Below are 18,094 nucleotides of genomic sequence, written 5' to 3'. Positions count from 1 at the left end.
CAGTCCTACAGAGTTTTGGAGGGAAGTTTGCCACTGGATACTGAGATGGAGTGAGAGAAAAGCACAGACCAGGGGAACATATGGCTTCGCTACCTGTACAAATGCAAGCTTATCACCTCCACACGTAGGAGAAAAGTGGAAGCACAATAAAAATTTAAGAGCTTACTCTTCTCTGATTGTAAGTCAAAGGAATGTGTGTTCCTGGCTCTTTTCCTTGAAAAACATTTCTTTCTTGGAAATGTGGAAGGGACAAAATAAGGCCTTTAATTAATAACATACTATACAAGTGGTGATTGTACTCACCTAGACTGTAAGCTGTCATTGTTGCACTGAAGGATCGACAGCATGTCTCCCCATGGGTCTCCTGGAAGCTTGACAGGCAGGTAAACAGCTCATTAAGATCATCAGCTTAGAAAGCCTCTGGGTCACCAATTCCATCACCCACCAATTAGACCCAGCATGAAATACACGGCTAAGCCCAGACAGGTTCATGTAGGTCATGGATGTGTCTGTGAGTTCAGGGGTGTCATTCTGATGTCTTATCCACCAGAGTAATGGCAAGCATATGCTAGGGTAATCAGGGGAGAACATACCTTCTGGTGAAAACTGGGAAATGCACCTAAAGTTGGTTGGTTTTAAAATACTGAAATTAATAATGCAAGAATTAATCCATAATCACAGAGTAACTACAGAATAAACTCAATGCAAAAATAAAACATCTGAATTGCATAAAAGAATGTAAAAAAAAAAAGACTTGTCTTAAAGCTTACAACTACCCTGTGCTTGGAATATTTTTTATAAAGGAGTGATAAAATGAAAACAAAGACAATGCTGTTCAGATGTGGAAATCAGTATATCTCAACTGAGTAGGTGCTGGAGGAATATCTGAAGAAATGACCTGACTTGTGATTAGAAACTCAGTCTTCATCCTGCATGGTCAGATGGGATTGAAATGTGATGGTGTGTCCAAGACAACATACAGCAAGGAGCAAGAGTATTTAGCTTTTATTTTCTCTGTCTGACTACAGCCAACAGAGCACACTAGAGGGACAAATTTCAGCTGTGCAAGAGTGGTCCATGGGACTTCCTGAAGTTACCTCCCCTTCCTGGTCTCCCTCGAGGCAGATCTCAACAGGCAACAGTTTTCTGCTTGAAGACAGCTGTAGCTGGAAACCCATCTCATCTGGTTGTTTGATTAGAGGGTGGAGGACTTCTAATCCGCCGAGGAATTATAAGGCAAAGAAATTCTAGCACTGAGGGGGCCTACTTTTGTCTGAAACCACTTGTTGAAATCCTCTTCTGGCATCCGCACAATACTCTCACGTACAAACTGAAACAGAAAAAGGTTTTTTTCCCTGAGGTTTTGATTTACATGTAAGAGAGAGATAATATATGGGAAAACGTGGCATTGTAACAACAGAATAAATGTAATGGCTTCTGCAGTTAGTGCAGCACTTTGTATCACCAAATATTTTTAGTATAACTTCCTGAAGAGATGGATATACTCTAAAATGAAATAAAAGGGAAACTCTACAGTCTTCGTGCAATTTATATTCTGAATCTTTCCAAGTCCTTTGTTTTAAACTTGCAGCTGTGCTCTACATACCACTGCAGTACATACATTAAAGCAACTTGAAGTTAAATGAGAACTTCATCTGGAATCTCTGTCAGGCCACAATCAGTGATGCTGCTCTTACTCCTAAAATGTGGCAGTTTATTTATTCCAGTCAGAAGGAGCACTAATGTCCTCCTTTCTCTGTGGCTATTTTCAAAAGATGTATAAATAAATAGACAGGAGATTCAGCTTATGTGGTTTTCTCTATTACTCTTACACTAACAGTAGAGATCAAAATGCAAAAGGAACAGAATGGAAGAAGCAGAGAAATAGATTTAAAACCAGCCAGCAACAAAGACCGGCCTATTGAACATGAAGGCAAGGCTGCCTCCCTGGTTGTGCAGATTAGTGCACATGACAAAACAGTTATTTTTACCAAACATCAAGAAAATACAGACAGTGTGATCAAAGACAAAATACTTTTGCCTTTGTATGGCACAATATATATAAGATGCACAATAATCCCCTGCCTCTCAGAGATTTCTGTTGGTCCTGTAGATGAGGGGAAATAACTGTGATGAGAACAAAAACCACAAGATGGCATCATTGCCATTTTTTGTACCTGAATTACCTGGTTCGACTACATATTACAAACATCCCTTTCTTGTATCCTTCCTCTTCTACCATTTACTTCTAGGGGTACAAGAATTGAGCCCAACATAAGCTCTTGAGAAGCAGATTTATTTTCTTTATAATGTTTCTGAAGCAAAACAATAATCTGCAGAATTCCTGGATCACTGACATTATGTATTACTTGGATAGCTCATGGATGTAACCACTGGGAATGACAGGCCTTTTCAGAGCTCAACAAGTTAATGTTTCTTGTCAAGTGTCCTAACAATTTATGACAGATGTCAGTTTTACTGCAGTGGTGAATAAAACAATGACATAATGATACTGATTAATAATCCAATGCTTGTCATAACATCTTTCTTCTGAGCAGTTCAAAGTGCCTTGTAAGAGGTGAATAGTAGCATCTTCATTTAGTGAGATCCTAAATGATTTAATCTGGTAACTTTCTACTCCATGAGTTTTACCCACAGGTACCTGCTCTTCCCACCCTCCTCACACAGAGTCAAGAACTGGACTCATCTCACCTCCACAGCTGCAGCAATTTCTGGAGAACACAGCTCCCACACACGTAGATCATCCAGAACCTTAAGAAAGGTCTCTGGATCAATTTTCAAGTCAGGATTCTTGCTGTATTTTTCCAATTTCTTTAAGATTTTCTGGATATAATGGTCATTCTTCACAGACTCTGGGAGTCTGGCAAGCAATACAGGAGCCCTTTAGCAGAAAGAACAGCAATAAAAGAGAAGCCATGGGAACAACTGCAGATCTGATTAGGAACTCTAGGTTTTATCTTTCATTTCTGCCACTTCACCACCTCCGTAACTTCCACAGGAAAAATAGCTCTTTGGGGAATGCAATGCTCAGTCTGGGGTGGATAGGACTTTTAATGCGAATAACGTGAAAGAGCTTTACTTTATTGGATTTCTACACCAATTCCCTTTGGAGGTCACTGAAATAGATGCTTTCTCATTGTCCATTTAAATCTTGGATGACAAACTTGGGTGTGAAAGGAAATAATAAAATCCTAACAAATGTTTCCATTTGCCCTCTCATCTTTTCTCTATTTTGTTTCATCTCCAGGGGTTTTCCAGTGCACTCAATGCATGATCTGACACACTTTCTGATTGTCTTTACTATTCCTTTTCCCTGTACTATCATAATTCTCCTTTCTCTGTGTGCTAACATAAATCTCATTGATGTAAGTGCACTGTAACACACAGTCTTTACCATTTCACTCTGAATATAAAGATTCAGGAGAATTACACATTACAATAAAAATAAAACTCTTGTGAAAACACTGCCTTTTCTTCTAATGTTCTGTGTAAATTCTGCAGTGATGCTTTGACAGTCCTGGAGATCAGCATTCCAAACCTTTCTAGAATGTGCATGACTGGAGTGTGCTGTAGTTTTCACTGGAAAAGGCTGAGGATTTGACAGCACATGAGCAGGAAGTGCTGCCTCCCTCCAGTTTAGGATACATGTCACTGGGACAACAGGAGAGGGGTGAAGAATTTCTTCCTTAAACCAGTAAAAAAAGGAAACACACAGGTTCTATCTTCAGTAGGGCCAGCTCTACACTCAGTAGTATGTTGCTGGCAGCTGTAGAGCCAAGTCTTTATTATCACTACCTGGATTACCCAGGTTACTGTAACTATGCCACACACAGGCCTTTTACGACCCATCCATGCATTAAGATACTTTGAGAAAGGAAGCCATGCTCAGTGCACTCTCACATCACACTGTTCATATTTGGTATTATTTTGGGCATTTCTTACTTCATGAGAGAGACAACCAGACTGACAGAATAAACTAGTAAAGTGTTCCTGTTCTCTTGGCAAGGCAGTGTTTGCGAGAGTGTGGAAAAGAACAGCCCTGCTGCTCATGAAGCAAGTGGTATGGTCAAAGCAGTTCCTCTGGCATTACTTTGTGTCTCCACAAGGGGGTTGACCAGCCTTTTTAGAGATCTCACACTCCATACCCTCATGGACAGCATGCTGCAGAACAGGCCTGATGTGGAAAGCTGTCTTCAGGTAACTGTGCTGGCACAGTCAAAGCAACAGTCTCCTCAGGGTGGAGGCAGGATTTTCAGTGAAGGAACAGCACACTCACAGTACTATTCTTGCATAGGGAGAACAGTAAAAAGCCATACTGGTATAGTCTCCTTTAAGCTCATGGAGTTTTGCCCAAATTAAGGCTTCCAGTGGCACTGTAAGTATAAAAGCAAAACCACATCCACTCCAGTTTCAAGACTTATCTACATGCCAGATCTTAAATTCAGGGGACAGCTGGAGCATAAACGTTTGACAATTAAAACCAGTGTTCTGCTAGATAGGCCAAGACTAGGTTTATTGATTAATGCGTAACTGGTGTGTGGTTGACATGTCCTGGGCCACCTGCATTTTGGACCCGAGATGAGAAACGACCTGTGATGAAGGACAGAAAGCTTACTAGCCTATGAGATCAAAAGAGGGCAGGCTGAAAACACCATTCTGTGCAGTTTGTGTATTCGGTAATCCCATATCCAAGGAGTTATCATGGACAGGGCAATAAGGAACATGCTGTGAGTTTGCTGAGGTATTCAGGTAGGCTATTTCTAATGTGTGATCTGGAAGCTGTTCACTGGATACAGCTATTATTCTTTCGAACATAAACTACTAGTAATTTCAAACCTAACACTCTAGTAATCTGCAGAACTGCTGTAACTGGAAAGCATTTAAGTGATCCCTGTAAATGTTGCAGTATTATCCATGTGCAGTTCAAATGCTGGCAGGGAAATGCTTTGCTTTTTATCATGGATGGACAGCTAGAGTCAGGTTCCTTTCCCATCAGTTTTAGTACTATGAATGTTCAGTTCAGTAAGAAGTTGTGAATCTAACCCATGTACATTTATACAGTATGTCTCGTCTTTGGGGTACAGTGAATTTTACATACTTCCTGGTGAAGGAAGTCTCCTATAAGGCTGCACTGGGGATGGTGTGTGAATGCAAGCACTGAGTGCCTTTTGCCTGATATTACTGGAAAAGAACTCTTTGTTCTCCCCTTTCTTACCATTTCCAATTAACCTATTTGCTGAGCAGGCCAGGATCTGCTCCTAGACATCACATCTGTATTTTTGCTGCTACCAGTTTGAAGAGTCTGCATTTCCAGCAACAGATTCAATGGTTTCTAGTGATACTTTGCTTTAGAGAGGGGAAAAAAAGAAAAGATAAAAGCTCTTTTGTACTAAAGGCAGAACTCTGGGACCCTCAACGTTTCATCTGAACAAGGGTTGCTCCATGCCTGGCACTGTTCAAGGCCAGGCTGGATGGGGCTTGGAGCAACCTGCTCTAGTGGAAGGTGTTTCTGCCCGTGGCAGGGGGTTGGAACTGGATGAGCTTTTAGGTCTCTTCCACCTGAACCATTCTATGATTCTATGATTCCTTACCAGTTTAGTTCATCTTCATCATGTTCTCTCTCAGCTCTCATGCTCAGCTGTCTTATTCTGTCCAATTCTTTTCTGAAATTCTTGGATTGTTTCATAGCCCTGTATTTTTGGTAACATCGCACTTCCTGCTTCCTACAAAAAAAAACCTCTTGAAAGTTAAAGCTGTGTTGTGAATATTACCATGCTTCTATGTAGCTAACTGGGAAGATACCAAAGAAGGGAGAAAACCATGAATGTGAAGATCACATTGTATGGTCAGTCTGGACACTAATAACAATTCTGGCTTTTGCAGTGTTCTGTATACATTCATATTTCTACAGACGTATTAAAAAGTGTTAATGGTTTATATCAGCTCTAGGCTGTAGGTAAGAAACAAACATCAAAATCAAAACTTTTAAACTGAAATTCAACCTCCACTTTACAGGTATCCAGTACTTAAAACCAAACTGAATACTGTACAGTGATGTAGGGTAAAATATTATTCAAAATACAGCAGAAGAGAGGTGGAACAGAGTGGAGTGCCTCTGGGGTGCCCAACACAAAAGGAATGTAGACCTGCTTGAGTAAGTCTAGAAGAAGCCATGGAGATGCTGCAAGGGCTGGAGCAGCTCTGCTCTGGAGTCAGGCTGAGAGAGCTGGGCTGGGTCAGCCTGGAGAAGAGAAGGCTCCTGAAGGGGAGACCTTAGAGCAGCTCCAGTGCCTAAAGGGGCTGCAGGAAACCTGGAGAGGGGCTTGGGACAAGGGACAGGCCAAGGGGAATGGCTTGAACCTGCCAGAGGGGAGACTGAGATGAGCTCTTAGGCAGAAGCTCTTCCCTGTGAGGGTGCTGAGGCGCTGGCACAGGGTGCCCAGAGAAGCTGTGGCTGCCCCATCCCTGGCAGTGCTCAAGGCCAGGTTGGACACAGGGGCTTAGAACAGGATGAGCTTTAAGATCCCTTCCAACCCAAACCATTCTGTGATTCTATGACATGCCCTGAGCTAGAATTTTGACCCAGAGATTGGGCCCATGTATGAATCCTTACAAAAAGGAACAAAGTAGCAAAACCAAACATCTGCTTTTCTTTACAATAGATAACTTATATACAATAAATAACTTATCCTGCCAAACTGAGATTTCATTTCCAAAAGATGACCAAACAGAATAGCTTTAGGTGGCTGTATGTAGAATGGTAAAATAGCCGCAAGTAGTAAGTTTCCATCTGACTTGTCCTTCCATACCGTGGGATGCTGGATTGATTATGCAGCCACAGCAGCTGCTCAGGGAAAAAAAAACAAGGACCCAGATAAGGAACACTCTGGGAACAGAAAAAAACCCCTTAAGTACCAAATGAAACAGAAGAATGGAAAGAAGGAAGTGAAGGGGAGGAGTGTGCCTGTAGCACTCTTCAGAATACCAGTGTAGGGAAGGATCTCAGGTCTGGTGCTTACTGAGACAAAAGAATTAGCACAAGCATTACAGATGAATGTTTCTGGGTGGAAGGATAAGGATGACAGGCATTGGCTGGTCAACAAGGTAGAAATGTCACTGATCTGCAAAAAGGCCTTGCTAGAGGACATTATAACTGTTCCTATGAGAAGAGTCAAAGTAATGTTGAACAATACAGTGATCTCTGAACTGAAAACACAAGACAGCCATACAGATTGTATGTGGACAGAATTTATTATTCTATTATTCAGTCTTTGGTGTAAAGGATTGCAATGTTCAAAGTAAAATATTCAATGTTTTTAGCAAAGCTATTTCCATAAATACCATTCAGAAATAGTCCAAAATACTGCCTTAAATATTTCACCTGCAGTGGTTTTCTTTGTACACAGTCATAAAACTTTCTGTATTCTTATTTTAATGTCAATCCATATAAATGCATCTTTAAAAGGCCTGAAGTCCTAAATCTAGTCAGAAGCAAGGTATGCAGTGTTTCAAGAATATGGGAAACCCAGTTTCAAGAATATAGGAAACCCAGTCTCCTCCTACCTCTCAAGGCTCACTAGGATATCGTGTAAACAGCAAGCTGCCTCTTCACGGACTGCTGTGAACCTCTGCTTCATATCAGCACACAGGTTAGATTTGCTCTTAATGAAAGAGCTGATCTGGCAGCTGCAACCAAAACACCACAGAAAAATAGAATTAGCATTTTGTGGTAAGCACATGTGCTGCTTGAAACATACAGTGATGTGAGCCCACTGATTTTGAGATCTTATTCTCAGTAAAAAAAACAAATATAATTTACATATTTGGGTTTTTTTTTTAATTCAGCAAATTTATAAAATAATTTGATGATTAAAAAATTGAAAATTCTATAAAATTCAGATTTTTGCAATCTTTCATTCCAGTCACATCCTTCCAGGAAAGTGCTTTTGCATTGCACTGAAGTGTACCACATGTGCTGCAAGGTCTCACTGGTCTGCTTGAGTCTCCTGTAATAAATGCTGTCTGACGTTTGCATGCCAAAAGCTTTCCACACAGAGCACTGAATTAATAGCTCTTCAAAAGCAGATTTGTACCCTTACCTGTCCTTTCTGGGTCTCTGCTTCCCTGGTGTTCGACTCTCCCTGCGCATGTTTATGCTGAGGTCTTTCTGAACCTTTGGCAGGCTGTAAGACACAACAAGGTTTAAGGCAGTGTACAGTGTGTCTGCTCCAGAGTGACAAACTTCACAGGTGCTGAGGAAGCATTCTTAATATTACAGACTTGCTGAAGCTATCCAGGTACAAAGTTAGGGCTCTTCACCTCAAACCAAGGGGGGAAAAAAATGCTTCAGCAAAGTCTAATGGTAAGAATGGTTTGCCAAGTTGAGGTTACAGCTGTGGAAACCACCACAGAACTGAGTAATGAAGCAATACATCTAATGTACCCTTAGCTGAAAACGTAATAGAGATACTACTGAAAAATGCAGTGGTTGAAACAGGAACGGTTTCCTGGAGGAAGATGGAACATCACTTTTTCTATAAAGCTGCTGGTGCAGAAGATCTCTTCTGTTTACAAAGGCAAGACTTATGTGATACTTTCCAGAAAGTACATATTGCTTGCACAGCAGTAAAATAGGCTATTCTACCACCCGTGCCAAAATATGTGAATGTCATCTGAATGCCCCAAATGCTGAATTCAGTTGTTTGGGGGGGGGGGGGGGAAGAAAGAAAGGAAGAAAAAAAGGGTAGGCTTTGTCCTGATGAGTTGCTTCTAATCATTCAGAAACCCATTAGGTAACGTACCATTGTGGTCCAGTCTTCTTTACCATAGCTTTTTCCTTACAGACATCTTTTGACACCTCTCCACGTGCTATCTGGATTGATTTCTGCAGGGCTGATAAGATACCAAAACATGCTAGCTCAGTAGTGCATTCCTCTCTTCCTTCCAGACACCATATATGTTGGCCTAAGTGAGATATCCTAAAGAAATCTGCTATTCATTGGTTCTAAAAATTAAAGTTTCTTCAAAGAAAAGCAGCTTTTTGAAGAGGTTTTAAGAGAGGTACCCAAATATGAGTGCTGACAATTCATTAGTCACTTGAAAACGTTAGCTGTGAAAAAAAAAATCAAGATATTAAATATTTTTTAAATCAGATGCTTATGAAAATAGTGTATCAGAAAACCAGGTGGATTTGAACAAACTATGCAGAAAGTCTATTTTCAGTTCCTGTACTATGCTGTTAGTATTCTAGTGGCATAACTAGCAATTCTTCTGAATATTTAAGTCTGCTGTATCACTTCTTTTAAGTGTCACATGGAATTTAATCCATCAACAGGTACCTGATTACCTCTCTGTGTCTCCTTAGCAGCACCTACTAAAACTTAAGACACGTCCTCAAGTCATTGGTTATAGTTTCTAGATTATCCACCTTTGAGAACACCCCTCTCACTAATAACACCCTTTACTCTTTCTGCCTTCTACTGTAATGTGAATGCTTATATTCTGCTCTCCACTGAATACCTGGAAAGCAAATTTAACTCACTGATTTCCTTCAGCTCCTTGTTTCCTTAACTCCCTGTTTTCCTTCCCACTGCTGTTTCATTAATTCTTTTACACCAGACCCCTGGAGAGGTGGAGATGGCCATCTTCTCTGTGTTATTCCCTCCAATCACACACGCAATAAAACAGCTGCCACACTTGTTATTAAAAATCCCAGTGTTAGCTGTCAAATTCTAAGTCATCCTCTGTCATGTTCAATATGTCCTACATGGTCATAAGTGACATTTTACTGAGCACTCAACACCTTGAAGTTGTAATCCCCAAATTCCTACATTTTTGTGAAGTACCACATTCAGTATAACAGAAAATGACTGCTGAATGTTAACTGGGCTAAACAGCAGCACAAATGATTTCTGCTTGTTAAAAGCACAGATTTGAATGTTACACTGTGAATTTGGAAGTGTAAGACACGGACAGAAGAAGTTGCTGGGCACCAGCTAATGGGTTAAAAATGTGAAGAATCATGCTGATAATGAAGATCATCTATTAAATGTGGCCAGCTGAGTTTCAAGAGTGTCGAGACCCCAGTCAGATACTCCTAAGTTCTAGTACTGAGTAGTTGTAATGATGGCTCCACTGTGATCCTTACTCATCTGCAAGTGTAAGCCTGTAAGAAGCAGCTTCACCACTGGATTTCTTGGAGCCCTAGACCCAAGGAGCAGTTTGAATACAAAGGCTGATCTTTACAGGGTCTGGAACATTGATATGGGCAGGGAGCTTCTGCTCAAACTGAGTTAAGGCTGCATACAAGCCTCACCTGCTCTTGGCATATAGGGTCAGAATCCTTCTTAGAAGAACCTAGCCCTCTCTATTTATGGCAACCATTTGGACAAATTGAGCAGCTGGATATTTGCAACCAACATACTCTGCAGATAATACTGGTGCTTTGGGGAAAGAGAGCTATGCAAAGCAGTGGCTGTATTTGATGTTTTCTCCAAGATCAGTTGTCTAAAGCCAATCTTGAAAGCAGCCCTGTTGGCAGGTTTTGGAGACAGATGACAGGAAGCAAACCAAGGCTAATATCACAAAGATACAGCTCTTCTTTTTGGCTGATCATCAGAAAGAGAGGGCACAATACCTCTCTGCCCTTCATTTTGTAGCATTAGAACCTGTTCCAATTCTCTATCTGGATAAATTGACAAAACAAATACTCAAGGTTGCCCATATTCATAATATTGTTTAAATATTAGCCTCCATGGCTGTGAGCTTGTCAGACATTAATTAGAAAAGAGAAAAAAACAGAGAATGTAGTAATTTCACTTGACCTTGTTTTCTATGCCTTAGTTAATCATCTGTGAAATGGGATACTAAAATTTACCTAGCAGTAATAAATCAATTGAAAAGCCATTGATCAAAACCAAATAAACACCCCAAATTCAAGTATGTTTTATAAAGATCCTCTGCACTAATATTTATACATCCTCTTTTTAAAGTATGCTTTTAAGTGAGAATTCAAAGTTAAACTGCTGGTCAGAAAGCTTTGAGGATACCATCCTGTTAGCATTTAATATCCCAGATACAGGTCTCGTATTTTACACTTCTCTGTGTGAAGAAAACACACCATTTGAACCGACCTGCAGACACAATTTCTTTATTACACAGTAACCAGTAAAACTTAGGCTTACATTTAGATCATACAGTCTCTACCTGCACAAAAGGAGGTTTTTTTTAGATGTGGTGAAGGAAACAAGCTTTGAACACTAATCTGCTTTGTAATACCTTTGACTTATAAGGTGGAGACTGAATGATAAATGAGACTACCTCAGCAGTGACCTGTTGTTGTACCAAAGCAACAAGGACTGAAGCTTCCACGTTTACCTCTGTCAGCATGATGGAGCATTTAAACTTTTGGCCTAGTGCAGGTCCTCACTCAGCCAACAGCACTGGAAAATCAATTTTGTATAAGCAGACATTCTACAGCAGCAGTGCCCAAACAACAACATCTAAATTACAGCAAAAAGCTTTACACTGAGTTATGAATTCCTGCCTTAAAAGAAATCTTGCCGTAAAAGTCACACTCAGCTGTATTTGCTGATCAGATTCCTACTACAGAATCTCTCTCCCACTTCTGAAATACATGTATATGTGTACATGTGGGTTAGGGTTGAATGTGCTCTCAAAATGATGTCTGTGTGAGTTACATGAAGGTTTGTGAATTTGGGGTATAAGGCTACAGGGCAGCTGTACTTGTAATCTATTTCTGATCTGTCCATGAAGCATCCTATAACCAGAATCCTGATTAAAACATGATTCTAGCAGCATCAGAATTCATTGCAGGGTCCAAACTCTGCCCCATGTAAACTGACTTGTCATGTTTTTAGAGCTAGCACCATAATCCTTGAGATGACCAGCCTGGTAACTCAGTCCCAGTAACCAGTCCCCCAAAATCACAGGCAATCACGTGATAGATGTTGCTCCAAAAGGTACACTGAACATCCTACCCATGTATCACACATACCACAAGATACTTCTTTAAGTACCACAGCAAACAAAGGCCCCAGCTGTTACAGCTCTCAAGATTGCTTTCAAATCTCTTCTCACACAAAACCCAATTGTTCAGATACATCTGTAAACAAACTGCTTGAAATTATAGCTTTGAATTCGCCACTACTCCAACTCATGCCATTGAAGGCCATTCACCTGTGCTCAGTGCCACAGGCAGCAGTGGCTGTGTAGGTAGTATATAGTATTAGTGCAAGCTTCCTGATGTATCTACCCAGCTTCTGGTGTTTTGAACCTAAAGGCCTTTCAGACCCAGAGAATGTGTTTATTCCTTTACACTTAAGAGCAATGAATTGTTTTTTTCTTCTATTAATTTAAATTGCTTTTGGACCTGAATATACTTCCATCAATATATTGCAGCAATTGAATCATTAAGTTTGATCATTCATCTCATTTAAGACACTTCCCATCACCTTCAGTTTTCAGACATAATTTAATCTGGTGTGCCATAAATCAAGGGAACCTGGGAGTAGCCACTCTCTAATCACTTCTTCCATGCACTTCAGGATGTTAGAGATCTGTCATAACGTTGTATTCAGTTGTTTCTTTTCTGCACCAAAGAGCTCTAGTCTAACTGGTTCTTCTATGGAAGCTGTTCTGTATCTCTATCACACCTCATCGTTTTTCTACCTATCAAACTTTACCACTCCTCATACCAACTTATCTGCATTGGAAGGACCAGAACTGAAGCAGCACATATTTTTGCATAACATATTTTCTGCTTTGTCCTCCACTTCATTCTTAGGGTTCTTCTTGCCTTTCTAGTAGCTACTGAACCTTCACAAAACTATCCCAAATGACTCCAAGAGCTCCTTCCTGATTTAGCAGAGCATTGTGTCAGCCTAATAATAGTATAACTATCAGTTAAAAGGTAATTTGCAGTACTAAATGCTTACATGTTTTTCTAGACCAGCTTTATTTAGAAGGGAGGCAAAAGACTGAAGATTACCCAGCTTCGTATTAAAATGTATTGCAAAGCTAACAGATAAAATGTTGTCAGGTCTATCAAGTTCAGGTAATCACTGGGTGAGTAGGAGGAATACAGAGCAAGAAACCCTTAAGTTAGACAGATACATATTCAGTGGATCAGTTGGCTATAGCAGAGAACAGCTTCACTGTTTCCACTGCCTGTTGGGTCTTATAGATGCAGATGACAGTTTGATTATACAGCTGCTGTAACTGAATATTAATTAAAACTCTTACTTACTACTCATATGGGATTATATTGTCTTTAAACCAATTTGCTAATGAGAAGGGCACAAAGAGACTAGTACAAAGTTCCATGTGCCTAAACAGAAATACACTGGTACATGTAGCAGTGCCTTTGACACAGGTTTTCCCTAGTAACACTGAAAGCAATTCCATTAATATTGGCAGTTAAGAAAAAGTAACTTACAGGGGAAGAGAAGTTGTTGTTCTTTAGCTTGTGCTGACTCACTCACATCATTAATCTTGATATTGTCTTTAGAGCAATGTACAGTGGAAGGTTCACTGCCTTGAGGGGTTTGACCACGGGGAGATGACTGACTGCTAAACTGAGAGATACCTGGAATGACGTTCTTGTTTATTGTCCTGCTAAGTAAACTGTATCCTGTTTTCCAGGTGTATTTCTGTAGATGAAAAGAAAAGAAAAAAAATCAATAGAAAGGAGGGATTTTCTATAGTGCTTTGACAACAAATAATCGTATTTCTGTAACAAATTCCAATATTAGATCCTTCTGGTTTTCCTGTAACCTCACAGATTTTTCTCCAGTGACTTCAAACAAGATAGTGATTTCTTGGGTAAAACCTCCTTCATTTTGTTATCTTTCTTCAATACTCCTCTGCTATAGCATAAATGACAACAGATTAAGATAATTTGTAAATGAGGAACACTGAAGCTGCAGAGAGGGTTGGTAATACAACAACCTTCTCCTGTACAGGGAAGAATAGGTCAAAGTGGTTTGATAAATGTTCAGGTCTCCTCCCAACAACCTGGCAAATGGATTTCCTGTGTCAAGAATGTAAAACTGAAGCCTGAAAGCAGACTGAATTCTGCAGGCTTGATAATCAGAACAATATGTATTATAAAGCAAGCACTCCTGAAGGAACCCAATATTTCCATTAGAAGTTTCATATCAGATATGAAAAGCAGTCTCCAAGTAAAACTAGCATGAATGGCACAAAGGAAATTGTCATTAATTCAGGGAGGAAAAGAAAAATAGTCTCAACAATGGAAATGCTGAAAGACACATGAAGACTGACACGTGCTTTGGTTTCTTCTGCTCATGTTCATTTGAACCCAACAGTTTGGAAAAATCAGAAAGCCTTGTATTTAGAAACAACTGTTCCTTATGTGACTTGCTGACTTTCTCCCTCTGTTTTGTAACAGCAGGGAGAATATTTGCATAAAAACACAGTCTTGATCTTCAAAAAGTCTCACAACTTCTGTTGCTTATTCCCCAATTGAAATTGTAAACTTCCATTGAATCATTTGAATTATGTCATGAGGGTACAAGCTGCAGGTGTTGACAAATAACAAGAGCAAATTGCATGCAACAATAGCTCATATTTCTAAGTGCCTTACCTGGGGTTCTAAGAGTACTTGACAAAACTTGTTTAATTTAGCTTATAGGGGGCAAAGGAACTAAAAGCTTGGGCAAACTGCTGCAGATCAAAACAGAAGATGTGCTCCAGAGCGAGAAACCCACCAGTTCTTTATTGACTTCTCCTGGCTATACATCTAAGCATCTTTCATTCCCCCTTCATTTTCCACCAGCCACTTCAGCAGTTTCAAAGAGAAAAGCATTTCTCTGGTTTCAGAAAGATAGTGAAACATTTACCAAGTGTTACAGGTAGTTTTATGGCATTTAATACCTCTCAGGTAGTAACTTTGTTTTTCTTTTAAAAGGCTTTCATCTGAATTGCTTGGTTTCATCTTTCCTTGGCTTTGTTTTGAAAGTGGCAAGTGAATCCTGCTTTATTTAAAGGCCTTAATATTTGGCATTTGTTTCCAAATTTAGCTTTAAACTCTGGGTAAAAAGGCAACCAAACAAATCATGACTAGAACATACTAGAATAAAGCTTCCAGGATACAAGTCTGAAATCCCCATTTGACTGAAAAAGATGTGTCTGTGTGAACAAGTACTGTTACATGGCTTTGGGTCATTAAAAAGAGGGCAAATTCAAACAAGAGGCTAGTTATGTTTTAGCTGAATATTTAATTCTTCCCACATCAATACTTATCATTAGGAACAAGCCACAGTTTCAATCTAGATATTGTTTTTTTCTATTACCTAGTGTCAAATAGTTATTCTTTAAAACCAAGTGAGAGAAATCCTCTGCAGTCACAAGATCCAGAGCATAAAACATGGTATCATGAAGTTTAATTAAGCAACAAAACAAATGCCTGAAAAGTTGGATTAGGTCCCATGGAAGACATTAACAATGAAGTTACCTTTTTCTTTGTAATAAAGTGCTCCCACATGCATGTTGCTAACTTTAACTCTTCCTCTTCTTTTACTCTTTTTTTATAACCACCGCAATTCCTAGGTGAAAACAATTTTATTAGTTTTCCATTTTGAAAGTCTTGCTTTCATTATAGGTTCTTTAAAGAAATGCAACAAATGCAGAGTAAATGGTGGCTTACTGCTATGATATATATGTTTGCTTATAAGACATGGAAAGAAAACGCAAGGTGTATAAGCCATGAGTAAATCAATAGTCAAAGTTAAGAACCACCTCAAGAAAGCACAGGTGTTCTACAAACTCCCGTATGCATGTACTATCCCAGATGATGCTCTCAACTCCCTCTGTGCAAGTACTCCAGAATTTTGTCCAATATAGCAAGATTTCATTACTAGAAAGCAGAACAGGTTAATACAAGTTTGATTTTTCCTGCTTTTGGCTAAATGTAGACTTATACTGTTCCAAAAGTTTAAATGTTCTATCATGTTGGCAGAGGTAAATGTGGAAGCTGTAGCCCCTGCAGCTGTGATGTAACAGGTTGCTGCCCAGGTAGTCTCATTTACCATTCAGTCCCCACCTAATCAAAGGTGTTACAAAGCACATGAGTGTTCTAAGCTTGCTTCCTTCACCACATTTAAACCTCCTCTTTTTGTGCAAATAGAGACTATATGATCTAAATGTACTAAATGTAAGCATAATTCTTCATGGTTTCTGTGCAATGAAGCATGTGTGTATGCAGATCAGTTCAAAAGACATTGAAGAAAAGGAGTGGTGATTAGAGACAGCAACAGAGAGCAGAGGAAGTATACAACACGAGATTACACTCTTTAGAACCTGGAATCCAGAGCTTTATGTATTTATACTCTGTTCTCAGCCTGCATCCATGAGACTTGCTGACAAACTGGATTTTTTTATCCCAGTCTATTGGTTGGTCCTCATATGTAAAGGGGTCAAAAACCCATCCAAAATACATACTGGACTGTTTCTCCCCCCCAGTTTATCAGGCTAATTCTATATAATGCTACTCTTCCACTTCTGTTATACATAAGCACAGTTTGTCTTGACTGAGAATATATAGAGAAAACAGAACAGCTTTGCAGAGCTCTACCCTGCAACTAGAGTATAAACTGCTCTCTGTTTTACCAAATGCTCATGAATGATTTAAATACATGTTATGTCAGCATGACTGAAATGTTGGGAACTTAAATTAATATTTACTTTAACAGTATGAAATTTCAGAAGCAATGCATGTTTTACAAGTAGCCATCACTACCATACATAATTGACAGAATAAAAGCAGCTACTAAATACCCCTTAATAGCTGCCTTTGTTCTCTAATTATAATGTACACGGAATTCCTGTTTTCACTGGGTTAAGGCTGAGGGAATAGACATATATCTATTACTGCATGTATTTAATTTGCACAGTTATTAACCAGAAGAGAAAAAGTAAAAACAACCCCACAACTATATTTGGCTGGGATAGCTCAGTATTTTCTCCTGGTTGTGCAGCTTGCAATAACAGAGGACCACGCTGTGCTGCTGATGTTAATGTACAAATCCCTGCTGACTGCAGGGGGGCAAAGTCAATGGAAGATTTGTTAATGTTACATGGCACAGAATTTTTACCATTTCATTCAAACAGTTATTACTTGAGAGAAACAACAACATGTTAAGTACAAAAGATCCTAAATTCCTCATTCCATCTGCCCTCACGCATTGTGCACATACTTTGGATTCCAACAAGTCAATATGGGATGCATCGAACTGTTGGATTCAAGAGTTACAGCTTCCAAAAGCCAGTGTATGACACACAGTTGTCGGAAGAGATGGTCACTGCAAAGAGGAAAAACAAATGTGTTATTGTATAACAACAGGAGAACAGTCAAACTAGCAGCGTGTTGGCTGAAATAGATACATCTGAACCTTTCTGCAGCAGGTGCCCTGTTTTAATTGTCCCCGTGAATTCCAGACACCTCTCAAACTCTTCCAATGTTGACAAAGCACTGTAGATACCGAAAGAATATTTTTGAATGTGACATTTTTGATGGTCTTATCTCGGAGGTGTGCTCAGTAATTTCATACTTGTGAGGATTCTGGCATTTATCCTTTCCAGGTATGGATTTTTATGGGGTTTGGATTTTACAGCAGCTGCTAAGTTTTGCACTTAAGAAAAAGCAGTGTGAGAGTTTATAATATTGGACCCATCTTCTTCTGAACCAAGATTATCTTTGGCATTTTAGCTTATTCCACATGCAAATATAAAAACATAAAGACACTTTGATGAGAAATTGGATTAATGAACTTAGAACAGAACAGACTAATCTAAAACATACAGAAAGGTACACAGTGCAAACACCATCTTCTCCCATTCTCTTCCATAGACCTCTTTTTAAACTAGGCAAATTAGATGTGAGTTTTGACAGCCTTTCCTTAAAGTGAGCCTAGACTTGAAAGCTGCATCACATCAGCAAGTCTTACACAACTTACAACTTGCTGAGTCAAGATCAGCAAGGCAAATGATGCGCGCTTCTGTACAGATGCATATAAAAGACTTTCAGTAACTC

The 18,094-nt window shown here is 39.5% G+C and overlaps 1 protein-coding gene across 1 annotated transcript in view; it reads right to left on the bottom strand.

The window, feature by feature from the left end:
* Positions 1-977: 977 nt before the first annotated feature.
* CCDC60 (coiled-coil domain containing 60) overlaps positions 978-18,094 on the bottom strand; it is a 58,085-nt gene continuing 40,968 nt past the window's right edge. The window contains exons 6-14 of the mRNA XM_061370925.1: positions 17,259-17,363; positions 15,518-15,608; positions 13,478-13,691; positions 8,823-8,913; positions 8,121-8,204; positions 7,585-7,707; positions 5,613-5,744; positions 2,713-2,902; positions 978-1,330 (exon numbers count right to left, since the gene is read on the bottom strand). Of these exons, the coding sequence (XP_061226909.1) occupies positions 1,214-1,330; positions 2,713-2,902; positions 5,613-5,744; positions 7,585-7,707; positions 8,121-8,204; positions 8,823-8,913; positions 13,478-13,691; positions 15,518-15,608; positions 17,259-17,363 (1,147 nt within the window). The 3' untranslated portion in view covers positions 978-1,213. The remainder of the gene's footprint in view (positions 1,331-2,712; positions 2,903-5,612; positions 5,745-7,584; positions 7,708-8,120; positions 8,205-8,822; positions 8,914-13,477; positions 13,692-15,517; positions 15,609-17,258; positions 17,364-18,094) is intronic.

Source organism: Neopsephotus bourkii, unplaced genomic scaffold, assembly GCF_033783945.1.
Source record: "Neopsephotus bourkii isolate Nb327-2 ecotype Australia unplaced genomic scaffold, CSIRO-AGI_Nbou_v1 NB_1542, whole genome shotgun sequence".
Lineage (NCBI taxonomy): Eukaryota > Metazoa > Chordata > Aves > Psittaciformes > Psittacidae > Neopsephotus > Neopsephotus bourkii.
This window is presented reverse-complemented; position numbering and strand designations above follow the sequence as displayed.